General features: G+C 41.6%; 1 protein-coding gene and 1 long non-coding RNA gene across 3 annotated transcripts; one reads left to right on the top strand and one right to left on the bottom strand.

Annotated features, from left to right (window-relative positions):
* Window positions 1-6409: 6409 nt before the first annotated feature.
* Window positions 6410-11866, top strand: LOC149835261 (uncharacterized). 2 transcript variants are annotated; one of them, XM_090011777.1, is made up of 4 exons: window positions 6410-6576; window positions 7117-7222; window positions 7327-7380; window positions 11603-11866. In XM_090011777.1, the coding sequence occupies exons 1-3, from the start codon at window positions 6458-6460 to the stop codon at window positions 7339-7341; spliced, it is 240 nt and encodes a 79-aa protein (XP_089867903.1). In that variant the 5' UTR covers window positions 6410-6457; the 3' UTR covers window positions 7342-7380; window positions 11603-11866. The 2 variants fall into 2 exon arrangements, with proteins under 2 accessions (XP_089867903.1, XP_089867904.1); XM_090011778.1 differs by having other exon boundaries at window positions 11566-11866.
* Window positions 11867-11974: 108 nt separating this feature from the next.
* Window positions 11975-20633, bottom strand: LOC149835260 (uncharacterized). Its single transcript, XR_016432831.1, has 2 exons — window positions 20192-20633; window positions 11975-12146 (listed from the first exon to the last, which is right to left on the bottom strand). It is a non-coding gene; the product is annotated as an uncharacterized LOC149835260 (long non-coding RNA).
* Window positions 20634-23326: the final 2693 nt, after the last annotated feature.

Below are 23326 nucleotides of genomic sequence, written 5' to 3'. Positions count from 1 at the left end.
GTGAGACATCCACACAGTCCACCAAGAAGTAAAAAGCCAAGTTCTCTAGATCAGTCGCCACTGCTTGCAACTGCGAACCTGCAGGAGGCCTCACAGAAGGTCGAGTGCAAAAGATTTTTGTCTCACGATGACTTCAGGCTGATTCCACGTACTTTTAAAGAGATCCACAAACATTGGACAAGCCCAAAAGAGGTGGTAGGTGGATTCTTCTGTCGCTTGGCAAAGGACGCACCTACTCGGATACTGAAAAATCATCTTCTTTAAGAAGCTGTCTATCTGGACCCTGTCGTGCAAAATTAACCAGGCTAAGAACCGAGAGCGAAGAGTTGGGCCATTAGCCCATAAAAGGTACTCAGGAAGTCAGTCAGCCCCAGGCGAAAGAAAAGACTGATAAAGAGTTTTGGTGCACAAAGCGCAGCTAGGCGCAATTTTCCATTGCAAAAGCTGCACGTCTGATCTGGAATCACCATCTTGCATGAGAACGAAGGACATGGCCTTAAGCCACATGCGACAGGTGCGAGATATGAAGCCTGTTGGGACGATGGCTATAGTGGATCGACTCAAGGAAACCGTACTTAGCATGGAGCAGAGGAGCAGAGGAGCACACGAATTGCCTGGACGGTGCACCATCCAACATTGCTTCATGATGAGAGCAATACTCCTTAGTCTGGGAGTGATGATCCCAAGACCAGCCATACGCTTTTGTAACACCAACGAGTTCCATCTAACCAGGTGGCGCTTAGTTCGAGGTTGACAGCCAGACCAAAGAAAATCTGCCATCAAATGGGAGAACTTCTTCTCCACACCCAAGGGCATCAGAATCATGAACATAAAAAATTCTGGGATAGAGGACAAGACGTGCCTAATAAGGGTAAGCCGACCGGTAATGGAAAGGTAGGAAGCCTGCCAGAAAAAAAAATTGGTCTGGACTTTTTGGATAGTGGTAGTCCAAGCGGTGGAGAAGATGTGCTTTATTTTCAAAGGGAGACCCAGATAGGAAATAGGTAAATCTGAAGTTGCGCAGCTAAAAATCAGTTATTCAACGGCCAATAATGAAGGGGGGCATTGAACAAGGACAGACAGCATTTACTGTCATTAAGGGATAAATCTGAAAGAGAGAGGAAAATGTGAAGGATGAGCTTGAATCTCAACATTTGTTGTATGGAAGCGCGGCCAAAAAGGATCATGTCGTCAGCATAAGTGAGAATATGATAGAGAAAATCCTGAATGCTGATGGGATCAATTATACATTTATCTGCAACCCTCTTGAACAACACCACGAGACCCTCTGCAATGACATTAAATAATAAAGGGGAGAGATGGAAGCCTTGCCCAATACCATGTCCAAGCTTAAATTGCCTACATCTTGCTCCGCTAAGCTTAATCAAAGTGTGAGCATTTGAAACCCGCTCGCACATCCATCGAGAGAAACGGTGACCGATACCGAAGTTGGCTAGCATGTGGAATAAGAAAGGCTAATGGACTGAGTCAAAGGCTTTATAGAAGTCGAGCTTGAGAGAGAAGAAAGGTTGGCCGCTGATATGCAAAGAGTGAAGAACTTTTGAGGCCAAGATGAAGGAGTGATAAATCCGCCTGTGGGGAATAAAAGTGAACTGAGAGTCCGAGAAGATTTGAACAGCTACGACTCTGAGCCTATTGGCTAAAACCTTAGCAATAATGCGGTAGAGCGCACCCATAACCGAGATCGGATGGAACCTCGAGATATTAGAGGCTGCCACGTCTTTTGGGATAAGAGAGACAATGGCTAAGTACATGTGAATCGGCAGCCGACAATTGCGATGAAACTCAGCGAAGACATTGATAACGTCTTGTTGAATGCAAGACCAAAAGATATGGAATAAATCTATGGAAAAGTCGTCGTAGCCAGAAGCTTTCCATCCTGATAGACCGTTGATAGCCGAAATAATTTTTGCGTCAGCAAACTTAGATTGCATAGCTCTGACTTGAATTTGATCAATAGCCCAAACTAGATGAGGACCAATAGTGCCATCGGCAGAGGTCTGAGCAGCATATAAGGTCTTGAAATAGTAAGAAACTGCTGGTAAGACATTATCGGCTAAGTAGCTGACTCCCCCAATGGAGATAGAGGGAATAACATTTCTCTTGTGGCGGTGCGAAGCGTAGGAGTGGAAGAATCTAGTATTGTTGTCGCCAACCGCAAGCCAATGCACTCTTGCCCATTGTTTCCATCGAATTTCATCCTTGATTCGCCAGGTTTGCAGAAGCAAAGAAAACTCAATAGATCTGGCCTTTAAGCTTTGAAGGGTCGAATCTGAAAGGGATTTTTGGGAAAGACATAGAATGATGAATGGCCGACAACTCTTGCTCTCAGGCATCCATTTACTAAAATTTGCTAATATTATTATTCAAAAGTCAAGCTTTGATGTCGCGGATCAGGCAGAAAAGCTTTTCTTGACACTGGACGAAGGCCATGACCGCAGTAGAAGGCTTGCTCCATGAACGGCAGACTATAGATTCAAAGTCTGGCTCCTTCAGCCACCACTTTTTAAAGACGAAAGATCTAGCAGTGGTAATGCCTTTTCCCCAACGAGTGACGAGTTGGCTATGGTCTGAGACAAAAGGAGGAAGCAGGTGATGTCGGGGAGGATCTCCGGTAAATCGGGGGAGACGAGCACTCAGTTGAGTAGCCTGTAGCATGGGTGAAACCTTCTATTCGATCGAGAGAGAGAGAGGGGGGGTGGAGAAGCCAATTTCCTCATGTTTGTTTCACTGCATGAAGAAGCTGCATTTTCATATGAGAAGTAACAATAAGATTGATCTGAATAACTAAGAAACTGGCATGTTGATGGCAAACATCAATGTACCCAGACCAAACCCTATAGGGTCCGGGAATGGTGACAAATAAGAAGACTCGGGTCCAGACTCGAAGGTCCGATTAATACATGTACCTGGGTATAGTTTGTGAAAATTTATACCAGAGTCGGGCCCGACCCTAGTTCCAATTAAGACCTGCAATTTTTCAATGTAAAAATGATAAAAAATATTGCTTTACAGGGTATGGTCTAGGTCTGGTTCATGTAGTTCTTATCGGGTCTGGGTATGGTTTCTCTTAGAGTAGACCCGATTAGACCTACATCCAGACCTGATGCCCTATCGGAAAATCTAGTTCAAGTCTGGTTCTACCTGGGTCCGAACAAAAACGGACCAATTGACACCCCTAGTTGGCATCCATATTGAAGCTTTTCTAATTAAGAACCTTCGATCTCTTCTTTTTGTGTAATTTTGGACATGCATATAAGCATCTTGCACTGTTTGTTTGCGTACATGGATGCACATGCGAATCTGCTGTGAATAAAATGATTTCGTGACCTCTTGATGCCTTTTGAAATCAAGTTAGCTAATGTGGTGCTGCCATGTGCAAAATAAACAAGAAGTGATGTCAAAGCTATCCTTTCTTGTTGATCCCGAAGATGCACCCTATCTGCAACATCCCCAATGGTGGTTTGATTGAATTGAGCTGCTACCATCACAGCTTGAAGCCATGTGAAGGCATCAAGCCCAATGAATTCCAATACTTTGGGGTTCTGTTTGGGAGCCTTGCATTAGGATTAGGAGGGAACATCATTTCCATGTATTGACAAAATATGATCTTACCAAAATATGGCATTGAAGATGGAGTTGCCAAAAACAATTTTTGGTAGACGCCATTCCCAATTTAGCGCTTTGTAAGCACCACTGCTCCCAGACAGCAGAGAGCATAAACCAGTACTTAGGAAACTGCAACAGACCTCCAATTTAATGCCCCCAAACAGAGCATATGTCAAAGTTCATGGAATTGGTAGCTTTATTACATCTTGATGATTCAACAACTAGTAATTAACTGACCTGAACTCAATGGAGCAGATCTTGACCAGAGCTTGATCAAGGTCTAGCGGGAGTGTAGGACTGATAAACAAGTAGAACGATCTGAACACATGGTGTTTGGACTAGGCTCTTTTACCAGTGGGCTAAGCTGGGTATATATGTGGAGAGAGAGAGAGAGAGAGAGAGAAACTGGTAGCTGCTTGATCCATAGCAGCCTAAACAAAATGCACACCCGCTGCAGCGCACAAAAACGTTAGAAAAAACTCACAAAACAATAAAAAAGGGAAACCAGAGTTTTACCAGCACTTTTGAAGTGCCGCTAAAGATCCTAGTTCCTTTAGGACTTTCAGCGATGCTTCAGAGTGTCGCTAATACATTGGTGGATGTACCCAGTATAACTAAAACCTTTTAGTGGCGTTTTGAAGTGCCGCTAAAAGTGATTTTTTTGTAGTTTTTGCTCACTGATCGCCCATCACGTGTGCGATGGATAGTCAGTGCGCGTGCATTTTTTTTAGGCTCTTATGGATCAAGCAGCTCTCTCTCTCTCTCTCTCTCTCTCTCTCTCTCTCTCTCTCTCTCTATATATATATATATATATATATATATATATATAGGCTTGACTCATTTAAGTTAAACGAGCCACTTGTGGCTCAACAGCTATATGGACTGATCAAGAATGAGTTCATAACAAGCTAAACTGAGCTGCTCAGTTCTTTTACATCCCTACTGGAGGGTAGGTTTAAAACTCAATCGTTTAGGCTAAATTCTCACTTATAGTGTACTTTGTTAAGGAATTCTGAGAAAAAATCCAAGTCCAACTTAAGATCTAACCCAGCTCCTACGAGACCTTGGACCAAACCATGATTAGAAAAGTTAAACCATACTGGATCCAGTATGATCTAACAACAAGCTCCATGGGAGGACTAAGCACCGCAATAGTTTCCATGATTTTAGATTTGATCCATTTGGAGCTTCCGTTTCAAAGAGGCTTGATCCAGGAATCAATTAGCTATTTATAAGGGTTATGAACATTGCTAATATTAACATGTCACGAATTTTATCACCGCAGGGTCACCCACATGGCTAGCGGGGTGATTGTGAGGGTGCTGAGATGAAGTCACAGGATCAAATCTCACTGGCGCAGGGATGTGTTAGTAGCTTTCAGAGTTGGGCCACGTAAGGCAGGGTGGTAGTGGGGGACCCACCCGAAGTTTTCATCACTTCTGCAAGAGTTCCGCATCATAAAAAAAGTAACATATAAATAATTCATAAAAAAAAAAACATATAATTAATTTAAAGACAAACGTTATGCATGTATAAAAGATAATATCGAGTCATGGACATCAACTCAATCTAATGCTGTGTCTATGCCTATGGTGGTTAGGGTGTCAACAGGTCGAGTTTGGTTCCGACTCAAGTGAAACCAGACCTGACCCTGATTTTTGGGTATGGTATCAAGTTCGAACTCGAGTTTAATCGGACTCACCATGAGAGAAACCATACCTGGATCCGATAAAAACTACATGAACCAGACCCGGGTGATTCCGAGTAAAACAATATTTTTTATCATTTTTACATTGAAAAATTGCGGGTCTTAATTGAAACTCAGGTCGGGCCCAGGTCTGGTATAAAATTTCACAAACTATACCCGGGTCCATATATTAATCAGACCTTCAGGTCTGAACCCAGGTCTTAATCGGGTTTTCTTATTTATCATCATAACCAGACCCTATAGGGTTTGGTTAGGATCGGGTCAGAGTAAACCCGACCCGTTGACACCCTCAATGGTAGCCTGTTTGCTACAATTGTCATCCGATACTCATGTTCTACTAAATGGTAGTGTTTGATATACCTAACTTACGATCAGTGGTTTGTTTATTCTTTGCTGTAAGTTCGAATTAGGTGCACTTTTGAGGGACCAATGGGACGTCAAGAATTTTACCAACTCCATGCCTGTTAGCGCTCGTTGGAGGGTGTTTTTTTCACTAACCAAAATAAAAAAGAAAAATGTTTAATATACCTAATAAAATAAATATATATAAATAAATTTGAAAGTATAAACAAAAAAATATATTATATACTTGGTAAAACTTTGCATCCTTATAAACAAATAATATATAATAAATTCTCAAAGGCTCGGAACTATTAAACTGGAAATCAAAGGTTTAAGCTTGATTGACTCCATCTGACCACATAGATGTGTTAAGCATGGTTTGTTTACTAGGAATCAAAACTTGGATCATGTCATTTTAATCTAAAAATATGATCTTTTTAAATCAAATAAAATTCAATACATTATGAGTCGTCGATTTTTTTAAGCTTAAAAAACAACTTCTTATATGTTACAATCACATTAGTCGAAACTTATTTTCTACTTGACAAAACTTGTAGATGGCATCCATGAGATTCGATCTACAAAAACGATTTAAAAAATATGAGAAGAAGGTGATTTATACTTGACAGTTCGGTACTTCAATTGCACCAAATGGTAACCCACCCCAATATGTTGGGAAATTAAATAATTGCCCTATAAATCAACTGACCGGCAGGCGTCAACGGAAAGGTGGGAGAGAGAGAGAGGGTGGAAGGGGTTTGGGGGAGGAGAGGGGAGATGGGGTTCTTCCTCTGTTGCTTTGGTCCTGGATCAGAGGCCAGAGAAGAGAGAACAGAGGCCGACCGTCTAGCGTCACAGGAAGCTCGAGCAAAGGCAGCGGAAGCCGCTCAGAGAAGGCAATGAATCTCTTCCTTCCTTCTTCATCGTCTGCTTCTTTTTTCTCTTTTTTCTGGATTCCCCAATACCCAATTTCTCTCTCTTTTTAATTCAATTCCTTTGCTTTGCTTTTCTCTTTTTCCTTTTCCTTTCAGTTTGTGTTGGTTGGCTGCATGATTTTAGTTGTAACAAATATTGGAATGATTTTTTTGCTGAATTCGTTCTTCCTCTTCTTGTTGATAATTCTAAATTGCTGTTGATCGGATAAGGGTTTTTTCTTAGTTGGGGTTTTTTCATTTGGCCTGAATATTGGTTGGATTGCTTATATGGAAACTATTGGGGTTGATTGTATGGAAATTTGAGCGCCTGAGTATCTCTTGTTTGAATTTATTGAGATTTATATTTTCGTGTTTTGGAGAGAAGGGAAATTGTTGGTGTTGGTCTTTTGTTGCAGATTTGTTGGAATGTTTTTAATTTGGTATTTGATATCGGTGCTTTGTAATCGTTTCTGTAATTTTAACGAGATTTTTTTGCCGGTTTGGGGTGGAAACGAAATTCAGGCAAGCGGAATTCGAAAAATCGGCATATGGCAGAGCTACCCGTGCACAGATGATGGCACAAGCAAAGCAGCCTGGTGCCAGCAACAAGGGAGAACCAGTTCTCAAGGTGCCCATTTGCTATCCTTTTCCATTTTTTCCAAAAGAAAATGTGGTTCCAAAAGTAGGGGTTTTGTTTTTAATTTACGTGTTTTTTCTTGTCAATTGATATAGTGGCAAATGGGATGAAAGACGGATACATTATTCGGTTACTCAATTTAGATCAATGTAAGTCTTGTGTACTCTTTTCAGTTTAAATCTTTGTTAGCTATGGTTTGGTTGTGAGTAGGTATTGCAGTTAGTGCACGAAAGCCGCATGATAGATCATGGTGGGCGCTTATATATTTGTCTAGATTGTTTGAACTTTGTGTGAATCTGTTTCCAGTTCAAGTTGGTTCCTTTTATGCTTCTTGAAGGGAATTATTTGGGTGGTGTTTTCTTTCTGATACAAATTTTGAAGTTGATGTTGGTACTGATAATGCTTTCTTGAAACGTTTGGAATCAGGCATACATGTAATGGAAAGACCAGTGATTAGATATGAAGAACTCTACACGCCTTCTTAATTTTAAAGCATTTAGAAAACACAAATTAGGTTGAGGATGAATGAGTTCAATTTTAAACTGTCTTGATAGCTTCATATAGCAGGTTTTGATTTGACTGAGATAATGAATTTTCATGCCTTTTCCCTTTCCATTGCACCAAATTTGTTGTTTTTAGCCAGTAAAGGCTTAGCCAAGCAGTATCTTCCTGTACTTCTGGTAATTATTTACGTTTCATTTCTATGCCATTTAAGAGACATCAAAAACAGGCATTTAGAAGACTGCCCATTTCTTAAACGTGCTCTTTTTTTTCTTTGTATATTAATGATGTCACTAAATGTTCCATATGATACCATATGTAGCTTGGCCATCTAAATCAACTCATATCTGTAATAACGTGGTTTAAGTGTTTCCCCTTTCATGTATTTTTTCCTTGTCACTAGCTTTTGGATGATGAAACTTAATGCTATCTTCATGTCAGACTGTCCCTATAGTTTATTATTATTTTCTGGGATAATTTTTCTCTACAAGGGCTCACTTTATACTTTCACCCAAGAGAAGGTGGTTAATGCTTACTGAGAAACTTTGCAGTTATTCTGAAATTTGGGTACTATATTGATTGCATTCATCTGATTGCTTCTCAATTCACCTCTTATTCAGCTACTCCTCTGTTGCCTTACCCAGTACCAGTGTCTGCACTACCTCATCACCCTTTTTCCTGTAGCTGTCTGTGTGTGGCTTTGTATATGAACTCAGAAAATTTCAGGATTCTCTCCCTTTTTTATCTCACACCCTGCATGATTTTGTTCTATGCCGATTGGCAAGGTTGCTAGGCTTTATCTTTCCTAAAACAAGATCAGATTCAGCAAATACACCAGATTTCGTTGTTGAGTTTCATCTGGTCCCTTATTCAAAGGAAAAATAAAAGCCTATGTTATGGACCGCCCCTGATCCATCCAGAGAAGCTGCCCCAGGATTCGATCCAGAGGAGCTGCCTAGCTTGGAGTCTTAATTAGGTTGGGACTGTGCAAAGAGCCTAGAGGACCCGCCCAGCCTAGAGTCTCACTCAAGCTGGGACTGTGCAGGGAAACCCACCCAGCTTGAGAGTCCTACCCAGGTTGGGATTGTGTTGGACGTCTAGTCTAGAGTCCCATCTAGGTTGAGATGCCCTTGTATATTTTACTGTTTTGTCCTCTTATAAATCTATAAATAGATGTATCATGCGTAGTTTATTGTTAATGAAGTTTATTCACAGATTTTTCTAAACTTCGTTCTTGGTTCGTGTTCTTGTTCTCTAAGAAGAACGTATTTTTCCCCCGCTTTTCTTCCATGCCCGTCATGTACCCAGAGGGAATGCCTTTTCTCTCTCCCTTGTCGCCGACCCCCCATCCACCTTATGCTTTATTGTGTAGCCGACTAGGAGAGATGACTCTCTCTCTCTCCCAATGCATCCCACCCCTCTTGCTCGTAGTGTGTGCCTCACGTCCAGCTCACCGAAAATCGTAGGATCTTCCTCTGTGAGAGTTTGGGTCCTAACAATGGTATTGGAGCATTGTTCCTGGGAACCACGCTGATCAGTCAATCGAAAGGACCTTCGACAACAAGGGTCGAAACCCTTCACTGCTCTGCATGACAGATCCGGCCGCAACTAATGATGATCTGCATCAATCGTGAAAATCTGCACCCCAGGATCTCTCCTCTGATCATTCCAAGGAGATCATATCGGCATCGCGTACTTTCAAATTAGAATCCAACCTCCAGTGACCTCGATCCGACTTTCATAAGACAGACTTCATTCTACCTATTCTTAGGAAGGATAGACGCATGCTTGCATTCTAGTCCAATTTTCAGAAATCTTATTTCAGTAGTTTGACAGTTCAAAAAGTTCTTAAAAAATCATCATAGTTAGCCTTACCTGTCTTAAACCAAACTCAATTTACGGATCGAAAAAATCAGATCCTAATCTTTAGATATCATTGTTTTATTGAAACCTGTCGGATCCAATAATTGGATCTTGACGACCTAACGTTTTTAAACTTTAAAAAATTCCCTAGGCCTGGTCCTATATCCATAAATCCTAAAAATTTTATCCTAGGAATGTACATATGTTAGCTTTCGAACTCAATTTACATATCCCAAAAATTCGTCTGAATTGCTAAGATCTGGTTTGTTCTTTGGAACCTGTCAGAACCCAAAAAAATCGACTGAACCTATAACGTCCTGACCTAACCTAGAAATAAATTAATCTTGGCCTTAAAAAACCCTGAAAAAACTCTCAAAAAATATTTTTACATACCTGATACCCCAGACCAGACGACCAAACCTAGAACCCTCCTTAAACCTTAGCCTACCCCTCTCACCACTCAAAATTCGGACCAACAACATTCTTTCCTGCGGGTAGGCAACACTTGACTTGGAGGATGGATTCATCACGGTGCAAGATAGATGATGTCTTGCGAGATTTGATGAAATGGTTCCGCTAAGCTATGAAAAACATGGATCTAGACTTGATCATTTATTTTGCTGATCTTTCGTCGTTCTTTGCGGGACTATGTGAAGATTATCAGAAAATGGATCTAGTTCTCCATTATGTAAATGTTGCATCATTCTTCGGAGAAGGCATGGCAGAAGCACAAACCCTCAATGCCCGCTACAGGTGCACCGATGCACAGCAAGAGCTCGATTCGGTTGTGAGTCGAATGAGTGTTGATCTGACCTTGTTAGTTGTTGCCTCTATCGAACAAGATCAGCTAGTGAAGGACATCTCCCATTTGACATCCGACCCATACGACCCTACCTTGTTCACGCGTACTATCGCTTGTAAGCAGGTTGTGGCGATCGTGTTTCAGTATCCTTGTAGAACACCCACACAACCACCATGGCACCATGTTGTCGTAGCGTCTTGTGCTTACACGCGTCCTTCCATTATCACTATGCCCTGTGCTCATGCATCCCTTGTCACCAATCATCACCTTACTATTGTTGTAGGTCTTCGCTACAAGTTGTTGGTGAGGCTACAACAACCCGATGCATGCTATGTGTTCAAGACGATGTTGGGTACAATTAACTGACAATTACTTGAGCACTATTTGAGTTGTCACTTAGATGGTTGGCTCACGATGAAGGAAGAATATTCTACCTTGGTGTTTGATTTAAGAGAAGAGGAAGAAAACCGGCTTTTAATTCTTGCCTTGAGGGAAAGGCGAATTTATGAGGGGTGGTTTGTTACGGACCGTCCTGGGTCTGTCCAGAGAAGCTGCCCAGCCTGGACTCGTACTCAGGTTGGGACTGTGCGGAGAGCCCAAAGGACCCACCCAGCCTAGAGTCCCACTTAGGTTAGGACTGTGCAGGGAAACCTGCTCAGCCTGAGAGTCCTACTCGGGTTGGGATTGTGCTGGACGTTCAGCCTAAAGTTACATCTAGGTTGGTACGTCTCTGTGTATTTTAGCATTTTGTCCTCTTGTGAATTTATAAATAAATGTATCCTAAGTTTATTTTTAATGAAGTTTATTAAGAGATTTCTCTAAGCTTCGATCTTGGTTCGTGTTTTTGTTCTTTGAGGGAACATATTTCTCTCGCCTTTCTTCTACGCTCGTCATCAATATGGAGAGAACGCCTTTTCTTCCTCCCTTGCCATCAACCTCCAATCCACCGGCACGCTTCCTTATAGCCGATCAGAGACGACTCTTTTTCTCAGGGGGAGGGGGTTGGGTTATCTAAAAATGTATTTTATTAATAACGTTCATCATCTTTGTCATGCTCCTTGCGATGCATATTATAACTTGATGGCAATAATCCATTGGTCGGTTTGTCTAAGCTACATATTTAGTATTTAATGTTGTTGGGCAGTTGTTTATTGTTTGAATTTAACAGTTTGTGGGGCCTATGCCTGAATATTGTTTCTGTCCAGATGGTTGGAATTTGGAACTTGGAAGGCACTTCCTCAACCCTCAGAGTTCGAAGACGTGTTATATTGAGCTATATCGTGAAGGTGCTGCCTTTTTATATTTTACAATATTAAGGTATTGTCAATAAAGTTGCTTGTACAGGCTGTGTAATTATTGTTTTGTATGTCAAAAATAAGATTCGGTCCTTCAAGTGTTGTCACAAGTATCTGAATATGTAATCGTTGCACAACAAAAGTGCAATAGACGTGTGCTTTGGAGTTGGTAACTTAAGGGTATTATGCAAGAGCGTTGTGGAACTCAATATCCACAATTCTGTGGAAAATCTTCATACGCGTTTTTACAGGTTTTTTTTCTTTTCGAGAGCGAAGAGAAAATTTTATGGGAACGTATGTAAAATAAGGTGACAAGAGATCACCCATGTACAACATCAGAACGACAGTAAGACAGTTTTGGGAGCCAACAAACACCACCTGTGAGGCTAGGTGGTGTTAATTACACCCTCATTAAATACCATCTCCACTCTCATCTCCGGCTCCTAAAAAGAGCCTAATGTTGGGTGATACTAGGGGTGGCAATCGGGTCGGGTTGGCGGGTTGGCGGGTCAGCATACCTCAACCTGAACCCGACCCGTTTATTAAACGGGTCGGCTGTGGCAAACACGAACCCGACCCGTTTAATAAACGGGTAACCTGACACGACCCGCCAACCCATTTAATAAATGGGTTGGGTCGGGTAAACAGGTTTTCAGGTTGGCGGGTCGGGTTGATGGATCGGGTTGGCGGGTTGACGGGTCGGGTTGGGAGCCGGGTTGGCGGGTCAACCCACCCGCCTAACCCGTTTATTAAACGGGTTGGCATACCCCCAACCCGAACCCGACCTGTTTAATAAACGGGTTACACGGGTCGACCCGTTTATTAAACGGGTTGGCTTAAGCCCAACCCGAACCCGCCTAAGAGGCGGGTTGGCGGGTCGTGTCAGAAATTGCCACCCCTAGGTGATACCCTGCAAATACAACAAGAAAGGGAGCGTACTTGGATTCGCCATTGTCCGTGTAGGTAGTTCGGCGTTCTCCTCAGCCGGTCGACGCCCACAATGAGCCCAGGCCTAATGTCGACGGTGAGCAGGACCCTGTTCTGCTAAGCCTCAATGCAGAACTTAATTTTGGCAGGGATATGTTACGAACTCTCATCAACTTCGTAACCCCTATCCTCTTTATATAATGAAGGAATTGGGCAGTTACGTGAATGTGGTCTCTCCACATTCACGTAACTCCCACCCACTATCTCCATTAATCAGCCACTAAGATGGTGTCAAACCGGGTCAGACTGTGGGTTGGATTCGTAACCCAAAAAGTCCAACATTCTCCCACTTGGCCCATTGACACCAAAAGTGTACTAAATCGAGGTGTATACCGTTATCTCGATTTAATTCTTCATGTGGATTCTCATGCCACCCTTTATCACAAGGATGAATCGTATGAGTCAGGGATATGAACACCCTTTTATGAAATGTCATATTTTCTTGTACTACACTACAATTCACCTTCAGTGCTTAGACATGTTAAGAAATTACCTATATGAATAGGTTGGTCTCTCACCTATTCTATTGGTCCTTTAACATTGTCATTCTGCTATTCTCTCTAACCCATATGAGAGATCATTTATGCAAAATCAACAATAACTCAAAACCTTAGAGAATCAAAACATAAACACAAATGTGATTACATAATGTATTGTCATACATTAGAAGGAATCAAAAAGACCCATCCCCTTTACATGTTGGAAATACAATCCCGGTGCTAGCCCTTTAGTAAGGGGATCCGCAGTCATTTCCTTCGTCCCAATTGTATCAATACATACTAGATGATTCTCAGTTCTTTCTTTAACAACAAAATATTTTAAGTCCATGTGTCGACACGATGTTGAGCTCTTGTTGTTATTTGAAAAGGACACGGCTGCTTCATTATCACAAAAGATCTTTAGTGGTCTCTCAATAGAGTCCACTATACCAAGACCCATAATGAAGTTTCTTATCCAAATGGCCTGTGACGAAGTCTCGTATAGAGCAATAAATTCCGCCTCCATGGTATGAGCAGCAGTGGTAGACTGTTTTCCGCTTCTCCATGAAACAACACCACCCGCTAGAAGGAAAATGTATCCAGTAGTGGATTTTCTACTGTCAATACATCCTCCTAAGTCCGCATCAGAGTATCCAATGACCTCTAGGTGGTCAGCTTTCCTGTAGGTCAACATATAGTCTTTCGTTCCTTGTAAATAGCGCATGGCCTTCTTCGCTGCCTTCCAGTGCGCAATGCCTGGATTTGACTGATATCTACCAAGCATTCCCACAGCAAATGCTATATCAGGTTGAGTGCAGGTCTGCGCATACTGTAAACTCCCAACTGCTGAAGCATATGGGACAGCATCCATCTGAGCCTTCGCAATATCATCCTGAGGACAGTCCTTCAAGCTCAATTTATCCCCTTTCACTATAGGTGTCGAACTAGGAGAACAATTCTCCATCCCATATCTTTTAAGAACCTTAAGGATATAGGATTTCTGAGATAGGCCAAGGACATAAGTGGCCTCACCCATGTCTTTCATATCGAAATGAGAGGAAAGAAAATCTTTTGTTTCATGTAAAAGACTCAAATCATCAGTTGCAAGAAGAATATCGTCAACATATAAAACCAAAATTATGAACTTACTCCCACTAGTCTTAATGTAAATACACTGATCAACAATGTTTTCAGTGAATCCAAAGTTCATTATTACCTGATTGAACTTCTTATACCACTGGCGGGAGGCCTGTTTAAGTCCATAAATTGACTTATTCAATTTGCAAACTAAGTTATTTGAGTCATCTATACTGAAACCAGGAGGTTGTTGCATGTATACCTCCTCATCCAGATCCTCATTCAGGAAGGCGATTTTCACATCCATCTGATGCAGCTCTAAATCAAAATGAGCTACGAGGGCCATGATTATTCTTAATGATTCTTTAGTTGAGACAGGAGAAAAAGTCTCATTATAATCAATGCCCTCTATCTGTGTGAAACCTTTTGCAACAAGCCTAGCCTTGTACCTCTCCATATGACCTTTAGAGTCTGTTTTGGTTTTGTAAACCCATTTACAACCAACAGGTCTAACTCCATCAGGTCGATGTACAAGATCTCACACTTGGTTCTTTGCCATAGAGTCAAGCTCTTCTTTCATGGCATTGATCCAATGTGTTGATCTTTCACTTTCAATGGCTTCTGCAAATGTGAAGGGATCTTCATCAATGTCTATGAAATCATTTGACTCTTGTAAATACACCACATAATCCGGATGGATAGCAGATTTCCTAATTCCGGTGGACCTCCATACAGGTGCTACAGGTGGTTCAAAATGAGCCTTTGTATCTTGTTGTTGTTGTATATCCTCATAAACAACTAGATCTAGTTGGGATTGATGTTCATTGACTGGACTTTCTCTTACATTACTCGAAGGAACAATGATAGAGAAAATCGGGTCATTATCCTCAGTAGGTGTAGAACCTGAATCCTGCATTTCCTCAAAATCAATATTTTTAGATGCATCTATCCCAACATAACCATTTTCAAGAAATTTTGCTTTATCTGTTTCCACTATCTGTGGTGTATGAGATGGACAATAAAACCTAAAGCCTTTCGATCTTTCTGAATAACAAATGAAGAAACCATTAGTTGTCCTAGGATCAAAAGCTTTTATATGTGGGTTATACAATTTAGCTTCTGCTGGACAGCCCCGTATGTGCATATATGATAAAGAAGGTTTTCTACTTGTCCATAACTCGTAAGGAGTCTTTTGAACAGCCTTCGTAGGAACCTTATTCAAAATATGCACTGCAGTCCTAAGAGCTTCACCCCACAAGGTTAAAGGAAGGTTTAAGTGATTCAACATCGCTCGAACCATTTCTTTAAGCGTACGGTTTCTCCTCTCAGCTACATCATTCTGATAAGCACTACCAGGCATGGTATACTGAGGTACAATGCCTTCCTCTTTTAGAAACCGCGCTAATGGACCTTCCTTTTGTCCCATCTCAGTGAAACGACCATAATATTCACCACCTCTATCTGACCTGACAACCTTAATAACTTCACCGGTTTGTTTCTCTACTTCTTTCTTGAAATCCTTAAAAACCTGAAAGACTTCTGATTTTTCAGATAATAAGTAGAGGCACATATACCGTGAGTAATCGTCTATAAAGGTGACAAAATATTTTTCACCCGTATAACACGGTGAAAAAGGGCCGTAGACATCCGTATGCACTATTTCTAACTTTTTATTGCTGCGTTTGACATCTTTCTTATATGTGTTAGACTGCTTAGCCTTTATGCAGTCAACACATGGCTCTATATTCGTAAAATCAAGGGATCCAAGGATTCCCTCTTTCACGAGTCTTTGGACTCTCTTTTTTGAGATATGTCCTAATCTCCGATGCCAAAGCAAATAGGATTGATCATCCTTTAGACCACGTTTATTGCCAATCATTGTGTTCTCAACGGAGTGAGATTCCTGAATTTGGAGTTTGGTTCTTAATCGATACAAACCATCACACATATATGCAGAACCTATATTCATTGAATTTTTCATAATAATAAGTTCAGATTTTTCAAATTTAAACACAAAATCAAACTTATCAAGTTTTGAAATTGAAATTAGGCTCCGACTATAAGATGGAACATAAAATGTATCGACCAAATCCAACATGAATCCTGACTCCAACACAATTTTGCAGGTCCCAACGCTCTTGACATGTGAACGCATCTTATTTCTTGAGAAGATGCTCCTTTCATGCTCTGTTGGTTCTCTTTTGTTCAGAAATGCCTGCAAAGAGTTGGTAATGTGCACCGTAGCACCAGAATCAATCCACCAACTATGCAATGGAACATGAATTAGATTGCACTCATGAGAAACGAATGACTTATTACCTTTATTTTCGAGTCATTTCTTAAACTTCAAACAGTCCACCTTCTTATGCCTCTTCTTTTTGCAAAAGAAATACTTTATAGAAGGGCCACCTAACTGGGATTTGGCTTTCGCCTGAGTGTTTGAACTCTCCCCAGTGGCTCTCTTCTGATTCTTCTTTTTAAAGAAGCTTTTCTTTGGCCTCGACCTCTGTTTATCCTTATGAGAGGTCATATGTGCACTTGGCACCCTCTCACCCTTCAATCTCTCCTCTTCCTCAACACACTTACTCAAGAGGTCATTAAAAGACCACTCATCATTATGTGTGTTGTAGGAGATTTTAAAGGGTCCATACTCAGTAGGTAACGAGGTTAAGATCAGATGGACTAAAAAGGAGTCAGAGATGGCGAACTTCATGTCATTCAGTTGAGTCGCAATATTCCTCATTTTCAAAATGTGCTGTCGGATGTGACTGTCACCAGCATATTTCATAGACACTAATTTGGACATGAGGGTACTGGCCCTTGCCTTATTAGAAGTGACGAATTGAGCCTCAATGGCTCCTAGAAATTCCTTCACAGTCCTACAATGAGGAATTGCGCGTCGAATGTTCTTAGCCACCCGAGATTGCAAAAGCAACAGGCTAAGTCTGTTCGAGCGCTCCCACTTCTCAGAGGCAGCCTTCTGATCGGCTGTACTCTACTCATTAAGAGCGGGAGGTTCGTCAATTCTAAGAGCCAGATCTAAATCCATATAGCCCAAAGTGAATAACACAATTTCTTTCCAATCAGAAAAATTTGATCCATCTAAGATAGTGATACTACTTGAACCGTCGATATGGAAGGAACCTGATAAATCAAAGGAACGAAAAAACGGAAAGATGTTACTATTATTGCTCAAACGAGACTCGTGTTGAAAAGGTAAAAAATGAGACCCTTTATTTTCACCTTTTCTGAGACAAGCATAGTTGAGCCATTATCGTTTCACTTTGGTGAAAACGACAATACTCATAATTGCTCCGTCTCTTCAATTCTCAAGGAATTGACTACAGTTGGTGAAACTAGTAGATCATGAATCTAGAGGCAATTCAGCATTGTACCTTTGGGTACGAACATGCTTCATGGGCTGAAATGCATATCTACTATCACACCCTGTATAAATTTGGAACACAACAACCTACCTTTGGGTAGAATCGATGTTTCATAAATTCACACACAATCATAATTACGAATCTTAATACGGTCCAAAGAATCTTTAATTAACACGACTCAGATCACTTTGGTGATTACATGAATCGGTTAATCAAAATCTTTTACCGAAAAACCTATTCGTATTATGGAGCACACTCATGCACACATTTTAATGCATGTATATTCATGACATAATATCAGTTCATACTACAACAAAAATGCATAAACTAATTATCATAAATTTAGTCATAATTCATGTTTAAAATCATCATGCATAACTTAACCAACGCTAAATACATGAATTAACATGCATAAGTCATGCATTATTCAAAATAATTACTTTATAAAGCATGAAAAATAACAAAAGCATGCTCATATGGGTAAAACCCAGGGTCCACATGTAGGAATCGGTCTAAAAACACTCTGAATCGGTCTGAAACCGCCCCGAACCGGTCATCTAAGGGTCCGAACCGGTTTTGAACCTTATAAACCGATACATAATATGAACAAAAGTTCATAAAACCCTATAACCGTATGCAAAAATCCCGGTATTTTTTTATATCTATGAAAACAGGGTCTCAGCATCTCGGAACCGGTGAAAAATTGGAAAGAACCGGTCAAAAATGGCTCCAAACCGGTTCCGGAAGGGGTCGGATCAGGTTCCTAATCCGATTCAGTCTCAATAGTGTTTGGATCCTGTTTCCTATGGATCCAACCCTGTTTTAAATGGGATCCGGGTCTGACCCGACCTATACTTAATATGGATCAGACCCGACCCGAATAGAACTCGGGTTAGACCCGGTCTTAAATAGGCCCGGGTCGGACCCGGTCCAAAACAGACCCGGGTCGGGCCCGGTTCAGAACGGATACCGGGTATGACCCGGTCCTACATGGATCCGGGTGTGACCCGGTCCAAACCGGATACCGGGTTCGACCCGGTACAACAGTGACCCGGGTCGGACCCGGTCCAAAACAGACTTGGGTCGGTCCCGGTCTAGAACGGATACCGGGTATGACCCGGTCCTTCATGGACCCGGGTATGACCCGGTCCAACATGGACCCGGGTATGACCCGGTCTTACATGGACCCGGGTATGACCCGGTCCAAACCGGATACCAGGTACGACCTGGATAAAACCGGATCCAGGTCCGACCCGATCCAAAATGGGTCCGGATCGGACCCCGATCCTTTCCGGATCAGACCCAGACCTGGTACCTTTATGGGTCCGGGTTAGATCCAAAAAGTAAAAGTGCAGACCCGATCCACCCAAAAGGGTTTGGATCGGGTCTGTCCACGGGTCACCTCGTCGGACCCGATCCGGTCCGATTTTAAAACTTAAACAGAAACCCGATGGTTTCTGTTTCAGTTTTAAAGAAACTGAAAAGGGGGTTTTCGGTTTCCACCCTTTTCGGTTCCACGACGACCCACGGCGCCGTCACGGTGACCGTCACCGGTTGCCGGCGACCTGCGTCACCCCACGGTGACGCCGGTCCGGCGACAGCCCCCCTCCTCGTCAGACGACGTCGCCCCACGGCGACGATGGAGGTAGAGTCGTCCAAAGACTGAAGGGCACGGCCGGAACTGTAGTGCCGACAAGATCGTCGGCGAACGGCGGATGATACTGTCGGCATCTCGCCCCACGGCGATGGTCTAATCCGGCGACATCCCCGGCGACGGCATCTCTATGGCGGCCTGAAGGAGCTCCGAGCAGTGAAAAAAGGGGGGTTTTGAGGCCCCAGATGCCGGACATCCGGCGTTCAACCTCGGCAACTCCTCCGGCATAAGCCGACCACCCTGCAACCCGAAGGTGTAGGGGATATCAGTTGACGGCTCTGGCGATAATCCCGGAGACGGCAAAACCGACCACAGGTATAAAAACTTACATTTTTTTTTTGAGTTTTGCCTGAAACCGGGAATGTAATGTCGCCCTTTTCCAGTGACATTTGCCGGTGAAGACATACTGTCGTCCCACAGCGACAGTCTGCAGCTGATCGGTGGTTGTCGCCCTACGGCGACTCCACCGACGCCAAAACGCCGAAATTGTTTACACTGCCACACGCAGAGGGAATGCGTGGTAGAAGTGGGCACATAACCCATTGTTGGGTGATACCCTCCAAATACAACAAGACAGGGAGCGTACCTGGATTCACCATTGTCCATGTAGGTAGTTCGGCGTTCTCCTCAGTCGGTCGACGCCCATAATGAGCCCAGGCCTAATGTCGACGGTGAGCAGGACCCTGTTCTGCTAAGCCTCAATGCATAACTTAATTTTGGCAGGGATATGTTACGAACTCTCATCAACTTCGTAACCGCTATCCACTTTATATAATGGAGGAATTGGGCAGTTACGTGAATGTGGTCTCTCCACATTCACGTAACTCCCACCCACTATCTTCATTAATCAGCCACTAAGATGGTGTCAAACCGGGTCAGACTGTGGGTTGGATCCGTAACCCAAAAAGTCCAACACCTAATGCTCTAAGCAAGCACCACCCCATTCATGCTAGATCCTCCTCGCCAGGCCAAACTGCAATGGAAGTGAAGAAGTCTTCTTGGATCAATTGTTGCATGAGTAAGATGCTCGACTCGAGCCGGCTTGTTGAACAGGAGCACGCTTCTTTTGTTCCACACCCACCACCATGTTGAAAGTAACCACCATTTTCAAATCAAATTTCCTCTGCTGGAACTCATGAAAAGGCCACCTGAACAACTGACTTCAAGCTTTAGATCAGCCCAGGCCAAAGCAAAAAGGTGTTGAATGAAACCACAACCAAAACAAGTGAGGGGTGGTCTCCGTGTTGTTCCTGCACATAGAGGACACGTGTTTGCTAGTTGGACTGCCAAGTTTTTGTACTGATCTAAGGTGTTTACATGGACTACTAGAATCTGGCCCTGGGTGAAGGACCACACCTCTAGATCGCATCCTATGGGAGCCAACAAACCCAGTCCTTTTGTTAAAATGTAAACTGTAATATATATATTATTTAATATTATTATATTTTCTTTTATTATTTTTCTTTATTTTCTTTTTTAGCATCTAGTTCAATAGAAACTAGATATTTGATCCAGTCAAGTTCCTGTTGGAACTTGACTGTGCAAATAGTTATTGGACTGTAGTCCAACAGCTATAATAAATGTTGTTGGACTATAGTCCATAAATGCTGTTGGACTGTAGTCCAACAGCTATATTAAGAGACGTTGGAATCCAACGTCTCTTTTGGAGAGCTCAAAATGAGCTCTCCTCTCTCTTCCATTTTTTGTATATATAGGGGTGAACCCCTTCAATGTAGAACAAAATGCTTCTTAAGCATTTTGTTCATGAATAAAGTATTATTTATTTTTCAAGTGTTCTTCCTTTTATACCCTTTCAAGGGTCATGCTTGTAGTGTCTCCAATAGACACTTGTTTGTGAGTTATTTGTGCATTTGTTGAAGACCACCATTTCATTACATGGTATCAGAGCTACGAAATCCTTAGATCTTGAAGTGCTTCCGCCTCGATTTTCATGCCATATTTACAAAAGGTGTTTCATCACCTTGTTCTTGGCTCAAGAAGATTTGTTTGAAGAAAGGCGAACTTGTGCTACAAAAAAATTTGGTTTTGTATCCTCTTTTATTCCTTTGTCTACTCTTTTTCTTTTCTTTTTATTTTTCTCTCTCCTCCTCCTATTTATTCCTCTCTTACCCTTGTAAAAGATGGATGACAATGATAAGATCACCATCATTCCTATGAAGCTAAATGATACTAACTATGTAATGTGGGCTTCGATTATGAAGCACCACATTTGGGGAAAAGGTTTATGGGGTATAGTGAATGGTTCCGATTTGGAACCTAAACTATCTCTTACCAAGAAAGAGGGTGATAAAGAGGTTCCTCTAACGGAAGAAGAGAAGAGTAAGGCGTTAGCCACTTATGAAAAGAAATGGAAAGAATAGAGGATAGGGCATGCAAAAATTATGTCATGGCTCATCAATAGCATAGACATTAAAAAATGCTCTAGTCTAGCTAAGTTTGAGCATGCCGATAAGGCTTGGGAATACCTCAAAAACATGTATTCCCTTAAAGATATTGCACATGTATGCAGTTTACAAGATAAAGTTCGGACAATGACTCAAAAAGATAAAACTATTCGAGAATATTATAATGAGTTGTCTGAACTTTGGGAAGAGTTGGCTCTTCTTGAGCCCAAATGGCATTGTGCCGAAGACATCGAGCTTCGCCAAAAGCAACTCGATATGGAACATTTCTATCAATTTGTCAATGGTCTAAGGCCGGAGTTTGAATCCACCAAATCGGCCCTTTTACATCATGGAAAAATTCCTTCTATTGTTGATACTATAGAAGAGCTCACTATGGAGGAAAATAGACTTAGAAAAAGTACTCCAAAAGTTGATGATGACTCCGTTTTAGCTGTATCTAGACCTGGGAATCATACTCGTACTTACAAGCCGCCTCATTTTGGAAGGCAAAACAGCGACTTTGATAAAAGAAAAGTTATTTGTCATCATTGTCATGAACCGGGACACTATAGGCCTCAATGTCCAAAGTTAAAAAGAAGAGAAGAAAAAAGAGTTGCATCTGTTGAATCTGAGTCAAAAGATCAAGATGCACCTGTGTCTATGGCTCAACTGATGGAAATCCTTCAAACTCTTCTCAAAGGGGTATCCTCCTCAACCGAAGCCTCAACTGGAGCGGCAGTTGCATCTTTCTCCGGTCCATGTAACTTTCCTTGGCTTTTAGATTCTGGTGCTTCTTTTCATATGACCCCAAATGTTAATAGTCTATCCGAATGTCTTAAAAATGACTCAAGTGTGTCAAAGGTTTTTACAGCCGATGGCACATCTCTCGAAGTAAAACGAATATGATGTTTTGAAAATCTTCAAAAATCCAAAAGATTTTTTATCCCAGAAGTTAGATATATCATTAAACTTAATTTGAATCTCTTATCTGTCTCGCAAATATCTGATTATGGATGTAATATCTTCTTCTTTTCTCATGGTTGTTGGGTACAGGATCGCCAGTCAGGGAAGCTGATTGGGGAAGGCCATAGAGAAGGAGGACTTTATTACATGGACTTTTTGGAATTACCCAAGAATGCATTTTGTTATAATATTCAGAAATTAGAATTGGATTTATGGCACAAAAGGCTTCGCCATCCTCATATGTCTAAAATTCAATATTTTCCAAGTTTGGAAAAATTTTGTAATTCTGAAAATTTTTCTTGTAAAGACTGCATTCTTGGCAAAATGAAAAGGTTACCATTTCTTAGTAGAACTTTTGTTTCCTCACGACCACTTGAGTTAATACATTCGGATGTTTGGGGCCCCGCACCAGTAATTTCCAAAGGTGGTTATACATATTATGTCATTTTTGTTGATGACTTTTCTAGACATACTTGGATTTATTTTCTTAAACATAAATCTGATGTCTTTGCTAACTTCCAAATATTTCATAAAATGGTTAAAAATAAGTTTCAAAATGATATTTCTGTTTTTCGCACTGATTCAGGGGGAGAATTTATGTCCAACGAATTCAAAGACTATCTCAATTTACATGGTATTACACATCAAAGATTATGTCCACACACTCCACAACAGAATGGCCT

The sequence above is a fragment of the Nuphar pumila genome, chromosome 6 (genome assembly GCF_984573655.1).
Source record: "Nuphar pumila chromosome 6, dmNupPumi1.hap1.1, whole genome shotgun sequence".
Classification (NCBI taxonomy): Eukaryota; Viridiplantae; Streptophyta; class Magnoliopsida; order Nymphaeales; family Nymphaeaceae; genus Nuphar; species Nuphar pumila.
This window is presented reverse-complemented; position numbering and strand designations above follow the sequence as displayed.

What these genes read in the sequence shown, in the direction of transcription:
- LOC149835261 (XM_090011777.1), top strand. Translation starts at nt 6,458, where the DNA reads ATGGGGTTCTTCCTCTGTTGCTTTGGTCCTGGATCAGAGGCCAGAGAA. An exon ending in GCGGAAGCCGCTCAGAGAAG is followed by an intron (nt 6,577 to 7,116) that starts GCAATGAATCTC and finishes AACGAAATTCAG; the next exon opens with GCAAGCGGAATTCGAAAAAT.